Source organism: Mobula hypostoma, chromosome 5 (assembly GCF_963921235.1).
Source record: "Mobula hypostoma chromosome 5, sMobHyp1.1, whole genome shotgun sequence".
In the NCBI taxonomy this organism is placed as follows: Eukaryota; Metazoa; Chordata; class Chondrichthyes; order Myliobatiformes; family Myliobatidae; genus Mobula; species Mobula hypostoma.
In genome coordinates, this window is record NC_086101.1 from 22,124,719 (window position 1) to 22,136,309 (window position 11,591).

Consider the following 11,591-nt stretch of genomic DNA (forward strand, 5'->3'; position numbering starts at 1 on the left):
GAGGTGTACAGAGAAAAAGAGAGATAGAGGGAGAATGAGATAGGTTCATAGAGGTAGAGATATATAGATAGATATAATAGAGTAGAGAGAGAGAGAAAGTGAAAGAAGTTCCAATGGATAGTAAGTGGGAAGAGAAACAGAGACTTGCAGATCAATGCGGAATTTGCCGCGGTAGATATGGGTTCAGATATGATATCTGACAGATCTGGGGTGGGTAGATTCAGACCTTTTAGGTTCCTGTTTTTGAATGGATTCTGCAGTTTGAAGAAGCACAGCTCAAGGATTCCTGGAGTTGCTGAAGATGTTATACTTTATCAAGGAAGGACTTTTCTTTGTGTTCCTGGAAACCCGCGCCAGAGCCTGGAATAATTTTCCAATTTCAGAAGTCAGGGTCCAGGTATGACATGCTCACCAGTGGTAATTCAGCATGATCAGAACATCAGTGCTGAGGATATTGGCCTGGGAGTAGGTGCTGATGTTAGCTCACCTATCCTGCCTGTTTGTTTGGTGAACTTTGCAGGGGTAATACTTGTCGAGTGGTTTCAGTTTGCCCATGCCTCTGAAGAGTAAAGGAGAATGGAATCACTGTTGCTTGGTTGCTCTGCGCTGAGCTTGATGCCACAGAAAGCTGGCAGGTCCCGGTGCCCTAGATGCATCTGTTCATTACCAAAATCAAATCGTATTGATTGACTTATTTGTGAATATAGTGTCCAGATCATCTCCCTGGTGCAACGATGAGCAGCAAATTGGAAGACCTCAGGGATACAGATACCATGAATGTTAGCAGGCTTTTTCCTGTCAGGTTGCGTGAGACTCAATCTAGAGGTCATAGGTTTAGGGTGACAGGTGAAATAGTTAATGGGAATCTGAAGGAGAACTTTACACAGAGGGTCGTGCAAGTGTGCAACAAGCTGCAAGCTAGTTGGGAGGTCAATAGTTACATTTAAGAGAAGTTTGGATAGGTACGTGAATGGAACAGATTTGGAGGGCTATGGTTCAGGTTCAGGTAGTTGGGATGAGGCAGAAGACCAGGCTAGCACGTATTAGATGGGCTGAAAGGCCTGTTTGTGCTGTAGTACTCTACAACTCTAGGCCATGATAGTTATCGCTAAAGATGATATAACAGAGATGCTCACAGCCAATATGACCTTGATTCCCACAGCGGGCACAGCCAGAGATCTCCCACAGAATATTGGCTATGATGGCAGCCCTGAAGAACAAATGCATGGTTCATCAGTAAGGTGTCATTGGGAAGTGGTAGCTCTGAGCTGTCTGTGGGAGTCAATATTCTACAACCTGTCCTGTGCACATCCCGGAAACTAATTAATGACTGGAGGAGCAGGGAGAGAAATGGAAGAAATAAAGAAATTCAGGACAATTTTCTGATCAGGTGCATCGCTCTTCGTAAACTGGCTGTAATTCCATCAGTTACAAATGTTAAAAGAGAACAAATAAATATTCATGATATTGCTCTCATTGTGTACAATATAACTAACTATTGGTACCAAATGAGCAATACTGGTATAGGTATTGGTTTATTATTGTTACGTATACAGAGATACAGTGAAAAATTTTGCCTTACCAACAGTCATGCAGATCACGTACATTGAGGTAGGACAAGGCAAAACAATAACAATACAAAATAGACTGGAAAGGCTAAATTAGCTGCCATTTTAATAGCTCAGTGCTCTTTGTGAAAAGTGGGAAATTGTTGTCCATCCATACTTTATTGTTTTATTGGCAAAAAGAGCCAATTTTCTCATTGTATTGAATGGTGCTGAACACAAACGTTATCTTGTTCCATCATTGGAAAGGCACAAAGATTTTAGTCCAAGAGATGCACGGAGATCTGAGTGTCCTGGTGCATGATCTGCAAATGGCTAACATGCAGTGCATCAAGTCAATGGGAAGCTGGAGGAACTGAATACAAAATAAGGAAATGTGTTTCACATGTATTAGGCATTACTGAAATTGAAAATGCCATATTTGTACTGGTTTACTGAGTTGGCTGGTGTATGGGGGATGGTTAGAAAAGCCAGGCTTGTAACCTCTGAGATTTAGAACCTGGTGACTTGAATGAAACAAATCTAATCTTAACAACAAGGATGAAATGCTGGAGGAACTCAACAGGTCAGGCAACGTCTATGGAAAAAAGTACAGACGACGCTTGGGCTGAGACACTTCGGCAGGACGATCTTGATGGGTCTTGGTAGGATGGAGTCATTAGTGTCACAAAGCTCTCCAGCACTAAAGGGGGGAGGATGTTTCTCCTTGTGGAAGAACCTAGAATTTGGGATCACTTCAAAATCAAGGGAAATTTGCTTAAGTGAAAAATGAGACAAAGGTTTTCCAATCAGGGGATAATGAGTCTTTCCACCTCTCTTCCTTAAAGTGCCATTGATTCAGAGTCTTTGAATATATTTATGGTGCTAGAGACTTTGGTGAAAGGCTATCATGAGTAGATGGAATTGCAGAGCTAAGATTATAAAGTCAAGTTAATTAGCATAATAAAAATAAGTAACATAGAAATCTTGAGGGGCCAAATGGCCTATGCCTGATCCTAATTTACGTATTCATATGTTTCTACAACAAGTGCAACAGAATCTTCCGGAATATTCCACTTGCAATGGCAAAACATTCCAAGAATGATATGGAGGTGAAATCAAACAAAATAGATGCCACATCAAATTACCAAAATCTTGGTCAATATAGTATATTTAAGAAGGGTCTTCAAATAGAAACAAACTTAGAACTTCAGAAAAAGTTTAGAGAGGGAATTCCAAAATTCCATAAATTTTAGAATTGCCCTTTTGGATTGGAGGATTGCAAATGTGACCAGACTATTTTAGAAAAGAAGAGAGAAAACAGAGAATTACCAAGCTTTTAGCTGAAGTTTAGTTGGAGAGAAAATGCTGAAGCCCATAACAAGCTAAACACAGAAAATGTTGCAGGAACTCAGCAGGTCAGGCAGCATCAATGGAAGTGAAGGATTCGTCATGAGGACTTCAGGACATTGGAAGCTTTGATTCTAATGAAGCATCTCAGCCTAAAACATCAACTGTTCATTTCTGTCTATAGATGCTGCCTGACCTGCTGAGTTCCTCCAGCATCTTGTGTGTGTTGCTCAGGATTTTCAGCATCTGTAGAATCTCTTACATCATTAACATCTATATTGAGGTTCATTGAGCAACACGTTTTGTTTTGCTCGATATCATGTTTTGACTAATCTACTGAATTATGAAGGGTGTGACTAATAGAATAAACAATGGGGAATCAATATTTGGATCTTTGGAGGGTTTTTGTTAAGGACCCACATATTTGCTAAAGACTTTGGTGACATACCAGGCTCTTTTTGACTACTAAGGCAATCGAGGGATGTGGGGGTAGTGCTGGAAAATAGAACTGAGGTTAAAAGTCTTGGGGAATCATGGAGCAGACGGGAATGGCTAGAGAGCTAAACATTGGCTTTTATTCCTAGTGTCCTTGTGTCCTAATGAGTTACAGAGCTCAACGTTAGTAGCTAAAGCTTTGCCCACCAGTGAATTTCTGGAAATGCAAAATAAAATCAGAAATTCTATTGATGATAATTCACCTCCCCACAAACAAAAATATTCCATGCATCAAATTCTATTTTTACTAGATTACTCTAACAAAATTTGTGATCTGTTCCTTTTTCTTTATTTAACATAAGAATCCAACAACAAGCAACCCCATGGTAATTTATTCTGACATGAACTCATCAGAATATGCAGGAATTACGGGAAAAGCGGATAAGTGGTGAAAAACCAGAAGGCGGCCATTTTCAGAAACTGAGTAATTATTCATAAAATAATGTTAACCTTGTTTGTATGAATTGTTTTTATTTGCTCAAACAAAATGTGTAGACATGTTACCTACACACACTAAGCAATAATTGGCCGGTGGACAAGAACTTATCTCCTGGTGCTTGTGGTCTGGAGAATGGAATTTCTCAATCAAATTAAGGAAAAGTGCATTTGAGAGAATTTGCTCCAAGTCTTCAATGTATATTGTCAACACATACGCTTGAAAAGGTGTTGCATTCTCATCACCGAAACAAATACCTCCTGCCCCTGGGAGTCTCTGTCTACATCTGAGTCTACCTGAACTGAAGCCAATCGTAACTGGAGGGTGAAACTTAATTTGACACTAATTAATGCCAAGAGGTTCATCTTCTACATTTTCCTAGTGTTTGGTTCTAACATTACAAAAGTCAATTTCCACTGAGTCTACAACAACTTGATTATAGTCTACATTGTAAATTTTCTTGTTTAATTTTCTTTTAACTCTATGTTTGTATAATCACCTGTTTGCCTATAAATGCTCAGTGGATTATCAGTACTTTCTATAGTTTCTTTGTCTGCAGCCTATGACATGCCATAAATTGAACTTTCTCAAAGGCTTTTCTTATCAAAAGAATTTTCTTATCTGTAACTTAAGAGACTGTGCAGATGCTGGAAATCCTGAGCAGCACACACAAAATGCCGGAGAAACTCAGCAGGTCGAGCAGCATCGATGGAGAGGAATAAACAGTCAATGTTTCATCAGAACTCCAAGCCTGACTGTTTAGTTTGAAGTAGTTTTCAGTATAAAGATATCCACAGGTTCTTTGCTCTTTGTCTTTCTTCATTACAGAAGACTGAGTTGGTTATTGTTATTTCCGTGTTATGAGACTTAATAAAACTGTAACCACAAGATTTACGCTTCATTCTTGACTTGCAAAGTGATTTCTGGACAATATCATCTCCAGATCCAACAAACTCAACTGCTTTAAGTCCCCAGACATCTTTGCTTTAAATCCACCGTCCAATTCCAATATCCAAGTACCATCAGATCCCGACCTTTCAGCTCACTGCAGTCATCCTGTGCTGCCAGCAAATCCCAGGTACAGCCCTGCCCTTCGGTCAAGGCTGATTCCTTGCATTGACACTCACACTGATCCTCCCTCCACACCACTCAACCCAATACCCATCTAGATACGGTGCAACAATCAGACGTTTTCACCGACGTTATGAGATTGCCACATTTGCAACCTTGCAGTTTGCAAACTGGTAAAATGTTCCCTATGTTACAACCATAAATACACATTCTAAAGTATGCCAGCTTCTGTGATGCATTTTAGGGTATCCTGAATTCATAAAAAGTACTTATAAACACAAGCCCTTCTTTCCTTTGGTTGTTATTACTTGTGTGCAGTTGTATGCAAAGGGACTTGTGCCACTGGGTGCTCCAAGCTTTAATAAAGTTCAAAGTAAAGTTTATTATCAGAGTACATACATGTCACCACATACAACCCTGAGACTCTTTTCTTACAGGAGTAGTTAGCAAATCTATAGAACAGTAACTGTAAACAGGATCAATCGATGACAAACTGTGCAAATGCAGATAATAACTAAATTACAATAAATAATGAGCATGAAATAACAAGATAAAAGAGTCCTTAAATGAGCCTAGTTATCCCCATTTGTTCAAGAGGCTGATGGTTGAGGGGTAGTAACTGTTCCTCAACCTAGTGGTGGAGTCCTGAGGCTCTTGTACCTTCTATCTGATGGCAGCAGTGAGAAAAGAGCATGGTCTGGGTGCTGATTGTCTTTAATGATGGATAATGCTTTTCTATGGCAACGTTTCATGTAGATATGCTCAATGGTTAGAACACAGAGCTTAGAAATCTACTGCACATTGCAGGCCCTTCGGCCCGCAATGTTGAGTTGACCATATAACCTACTCTAGAAACTGCCCAGAATTTCCCTACCACATAGCTGTTTTTCTAAGCTCCATGTACCTAATAAGAGGCTTCTAAAACACCCTATTGTATTCGTCTCCACCACTTTCACTGGCAGTGCATTCCACGCACCCACTACTCTCTGTGTGAAACACTTACCTTTGATATCCCCCTTGTACATACTTGCAAGCACCTTAAAACTATGCCCCCTTTATGTTAGCTACTTCAAGCCTAGGAAAAAGCCTCTGGCTATCCACATGGTCAATGCCTCTCTTCTTATCAGGTCACCTCTCATCCTCCATCGCTCCAAGGAGAAAAGGCCAAGTTCACTCAACCTATTTTCAAAAGGCATGCTCTCCAATCCAGGCAACATCCTCATAAATCTCCTCTGCACTCTCTCGATCGTACCCACTATAGAGAGTTGGGAAGATTTTACCCGTAATGTACTGGGCTGAATCCACTAACTTGTGTAGGATTTTCCACTCAAAGGCTCTGGTGTTCCCATCCCAGACTATAATTCCGCTAGTGGCTTCTACTTCTCAATCTCCCTCTTCTTAGTCAACCCCGTGGAGTTAGTATGTCATACTGGCACTCCAGTTTGTTTGGTCCAGAGGTCAGTGTGGGGATCTCAGATACTAAGGTACAGCAAGCAACAGAGCCAGTGTAAGTTACTTGGTTTCATACACAGGAGAACCATACTTGGTGTGCGGTCAGAGTGGGGTGCAGAATGGCCTGTTTCTGTGGCTCTATGGTTCCTTCTGGATGGTGATTGGAATGGAGTGGAGGGGTGCTAGTTTGTGAGGTGATTAGCTCCTTCTGCCACTCACACAGGGCCTACGTGTTCTTCCAGTGAATGGTCTTGGGGCCCTCATGGAGGCATTGAACACTATGGGCACAGAAACAGGCCATTTGGCCCATCTAGTCTGTGCTGAACTATTATTCCACCTAGTTCCATCAACCTGCACCAGACCCTGGCCCCCATACACCTTCCATCCACGTACCTAATTAAATTTCACTTAAGTGCTGAAATCAAACCCAAATCTACCACTTGCACTGGCAGCACATTCCACACTTGCATGACACTCAGAGTGAAAAAGTCCTCCCTCATGATCCCCTTAAACATTTCACCTTTCCCCTTTAACCCATGACATCTAGTTCTAGACTCACCCAACCTCAGTGAAAACAGCCTTCTTGCCTTTACTTTACTTTTCACAATCCTGTATGCCTCTATCAACTCTCCCCTCATTCCCCTGCTCTCCAGGGAATAAAGTACTAATCTATTCAATCTTTCCCTGTAGCCCAGGTCCTCAAGTTCTGGTAACATCCTTGTAAACTTTCTCTGCTTTCTTTCAGTACTATCACAAATGCTTTCTCATTTTCCATATTTCCTTATGATGTAGATTAGGAGGCCATTCAGACCATTAAGTCCATGCAGTATCACAAAGTAACCCCTTTCCCTAGTTACTTCCTCTGTAATCTAATCCCCTCATGTTCCCACCATCCACATGGCCCCAGACTCTACTCACCACTGCCAATTACCTGCACACTACACTTTCTCTGTAACCGTTACACCGTATACTGCATCTGTTATTGTTTTAACTTGTTCCACCTCAACGCACCATGCAATGATCTGCAAGATAAGCTTTTTACTGGATCCTGGTACATGAGAAAATTATAAACCAATTCCAGTCAGTTAAATACCCAAAATACCAGGTGTAAGAATGGTGGGAGAAAATTCAAAGTTCAAAGTAATTTTATTATCAAGGTACATATACGTCACCATATACTACCCTGAGATTCATTTTCTTGTGGGCATACTCAATAAATCCATAATAGAATAATAACCATAACAGAATCAATGGAAGACCACACCAACCAGGATGTATTTGCACAGTCTTTAAACTGTGCAAATACAAATATAAATAATAATAATAATAATAAATAAATGAGCAATAAATAGCAAAGAGCATGAGGTGAAGAGGCCCTGAAAGTGAGTCCGTAGGTTGTGGGAACATTTCAGTGATGAAGTAGAGTGAAGTTATCCCATTTGGTTCAAGGGCCTGATTGCTGAGGGGTAATAACTGTACCTGAACCTGTTGGTGTGAGACCTGAGGCTCCTGTACCTTCTATGTTGGGATTCAGCCTTCCTTATTGCCCTCACTCCATTATGCTGCCTGTCAGGGGTTTGCAAGTTCTCCCCGCGGCCACATGATTTCCTCTGGGTGCTCTGGTTTAATCCCACATTGCAAAGACCCTCAGAGACAGTTATTTAGCTGTGGGCATGCTACCTTGGCACTGGAAATGAGGCTACACTTGTGGGCTGCCCAAGGATAATCCTCGGAGACTTGATTTGACACAAACAACGCATTTCACTGCATCTTTTGACGTACACATGACAAATAAAGCTAATCTCTTTATCAGAACACTGATTTGTGCAGACCTTGCTGGTCTTCCCAGTGTGAGGAGTTCCCACGTATGAACACTGCTGATTGACAGGGCCCAGGCTGCAGGAGTCCATGCTGAGGGATGCACTGAAGTTCAAGTGCAGCCACAGCAGAGGCTCTGTGTGGAAGGACCACAGTTCAGGGCTTTGCTGCCATGGAAACAGAGGGGCTAGGTCCTTGTAAAATCCTCTCAGAGGCACTTTCTTTAGGGAAGAACTCTGAGTAGCATTGACATATTGTAAGAAAAGCATTTTACTGATGCTACAACAAACGTAGAGCAAGATATATAATGAATGTCATTATTTAATATGTTTGTTACTACCAAGAGGGAGGAGGAACAGGAGCCTGAAGGAACACACTCAACATTTTAGAAACAGCTTCTTTCCTTCCAATGTTGGATTTCTGAATGGACTATGAACCAGCCCATGAACACTACTGGTGGAATCGGTTGTTCTTTAAGTTTTTAATAAGCTATAAATTGAATTAATGAGTTTTTTGTAGTTTCCCTAACGTATAACTTATATTTTTCACAATATGTGGTGTGAGACTCCACCTACTGGTGGCAAAATGATATAACCGTTACATAGCATTTTATGATCTCCCTCCTGGTATTTATCCTGGCGAGTGAAACAAGTGCTAACACCTGTCCCCACACCTCCAACCTCACTACCATTCAGGACCCCAAACAGTCCTTCCAGGTGAGGCGACATTTACTGCTTCCGATGCTCCCAGTGTGGCCTCCTGTATATCGGTGAGACCCAACATAGACTGGCAGGCCACTTCACCGAGCACCCACCCTCCATCCACCAGAAAAAGCCACCACCTTCAATTCCACTTCCCATTCCCATTCCGAAGTCAGTCCATGGCTTCCACTACTGCCATAATGAGGCCACACTCAGGATGGAGGAACGACATCTTATATTCCATCTGGGTCGGCTCCAACCTGATGGCATGAACATAAATTTATCAACCTTCTGGTAATTACCCCCCTCTTTCCACGATTCCCCATTCCTGTTTCTTTCCCTCTCCTATCTCTTGCCATCACTTCCCTCTGGTTTCTCCTCCCCTTCCCTTTCTTCCATGACCTTCTACCCTCTCCTGTCAGATTCCTCCTTCTCCAGTCCTCTATCTCTTTCACCGATCAACTTCCCAGCTCTTTACTTCACCCCTCCTCTCTTCTGGTTTCACTTATTACTAATCACCCTCTTCTTCTTCTTCTTCTTCCCCTCCCCCCACCTTCTTACTCTGACTTCCCATCTTTTTTCCCAGTCCTGATGAAGTGTCTTGGCCCGAAACATTGACTGTTTATTCATTTCCATAGATGCTGCCTGACCTGCTGTGTTCCTCCACCATTTTGTGTGCGTTCCTCTGGATTTCCAGCATCTGCAGATATCCTCATGTTTGTTATAAGTTACATTTTTATGTAAGTTTTATCATCTTTCATTTTTCATTGGCTGAGTGTTAAATATGCTACACCTGTGTGCCATCCAATAGGCCCTTGTTTATCTCAGAAATTTGCCTTAACTCGGTATGAAAGTGACTCCTTCTGCAAAAATGACCATCCTATCAACTCTGCTCTTAAACGCATCTCCCCCATTTCACGTGCATCTGCTCTCACTCCATCCTCCCGCAACCCCACTAGGAATAGGGTTCCCCTGGTCCTCACCTACCACCCCACCAGCCTCCGGGTCCAACATATTATTCTCCGTAACTTCTGCCACCTCCAACGGGATCCCACCACTAAGCACATCTTTCCCTCCCCCCCCCCGCATTCCGCAGGGATCGCTCCCTACGCAACTCCCTTGTCCATTCGTCCCCCCCATCCCTCCCACTGATCTCCCTCCTGGCACTTACCCATGTAAGCGGAACAAGTGCTACACATGCCCTTACACTTCTTCCCTTACCACCATTCAGGGCCCCAAACAGTCCTTCCAGGTGAGGCGACACTTCACCTGTGAGTCCGCTGGGGTGATACACTGCGTCCGGTGCTCCCGATGTGGCCTTTTATATAATGGCAAGACCCAATGCAGACTGGAAGACCGCTTTGCTGAACATCTACACTCTGTCCGCCAGAGAAAGCAGGATCTCCCAGTGGCCACACATTTTAATTCCACATCCCATTCCCATTCTGACATGTCTATCCACGGCCTCCTCTACTGTAAAGATGAAGCCACACTCAGGTTGGAGGAACAACACCTTATATTCCGTCTGGGTAGCCTCCAACTTGATGGCATGAACATTGACTTCTCTAACTTCCGCTAATGCCCCACCTCCCCCTCGTACCCCATCTGTTACTTATTTTTATACACACATTCTTTCTCTCTCTCCTTTTTCTCCCTCTGTCCCTCTGAATATACCTCTTGCCCATCCTCTGGGTCCCCCCCCCTTGTCTTTCTTCCCAGACTTCCTGTCCCATGATCCTCTCGTATCCCCTTTTGCCTATCACCTGTCCAGCTCTTGGCTCCATCCCTCCCCCTCCTGTCTTCTCCTATCATTTTGGATCTTCCCCTCCCCCTCCAACTTTCAAATCCCTTACTCACTCTTCCTTCAGTTAGTCCTGACGAAGGGTCTCGGCCTGAAACATCGATGCACCTCTTCCTAGAGATGCTGGCTGGCCTGCTGCGTTCACCAGCAACTTTTATGTGTGTTGCTTGAATTTCCAGCATCTGCAGAATTCCTGTTGTTTGCATCCTAGTTCTTGTTGTTCTTAGTTCTTTAATCTTTAGTTTCACATCCCCTGTACCCACTTCCCTGTTTTAAACTTTCAGCAAAAGATTGTGAAGTGACAAGTTTCTGATTCTCAGACTCTAAAAGAACCTGCAGATCAAAAATCACCAGAATCGACAACTAGCTCACTACTTTTCCTCTCTTTTTGCCCAGCTTATTTAAGTTAATTTTTAAATACATATTTCTCATTGTAATTTATAGTTTTTAATGTATTGTACTGTAAATAAAAGAACAAATTTCTTGTCTTATGTTAGCGATATTAAACCTCATTCTGATAATATATAATTTGAATGATTTTTTAAATAAATTACACCATCTGCAGCAGGTATCTCATAGCCCTGTTAGAATATCTGGTGGGTGGTCTTCGGGGTTCTAACATTTAACTGTCATTCATTTTTGGGGCACTCCTCTGTTTTTATGGATGGTTGCAAAGAAAAAGAATTTCAGGATGTATATTGTATACATTCCTCTGACATTAAATGTACCTTTGAATCCTTTGAAACTTTTGGAATCACTGGAAGAACAACATCAGCAGCGAACTAGGGATATCGTTCACGTGCTTGGCACCCGAGACCTAAATCAGATGATCTATTCAGGTGGAAGGAGTTACAAGGTAGACAGAGGAACACATTCAAGGATATGCTGAAAGCCTCCATAAATAAATGCATCATTGCCAGTGA

The 11,591-nt window shown here is 42.3% G+C and overlaps 1 protein-coding gene across 2 annotated transcripts in view; it reads left to right on the forward strand.

The window, feature by feature from the left end:
* The window catches only part of LOC134346154 (uncharacterized), a 28,995-nt gene extending 17,936 nt beyond the window's left edge, over nt 1–11,059 (forward strand). The window contains exons 5-6 of one of the 2 annotated variants that reach the window (XM_063047458.1): nt 9,506–9,607; nt 10,953–11,059. In XM_063047458.1, the coding sequence (XP_062903528.1) occupies nt 9,506–9,607; nt 10,953–10,970 (120 nt within the window). In that variant the 3' untranslated portion in view covers nt 10,971–11,059. Of the gene's footprint in view, nt 1–3,691; nt 4,700–9,505; nt 9,608–10,952 lie in introns of those variants that run through there. The other variant, XM_063047459.1, reaches the window with a different exon arrangement.
* Nucleotides 11,060–11,591: the final 532 nt, after the last annotated feature.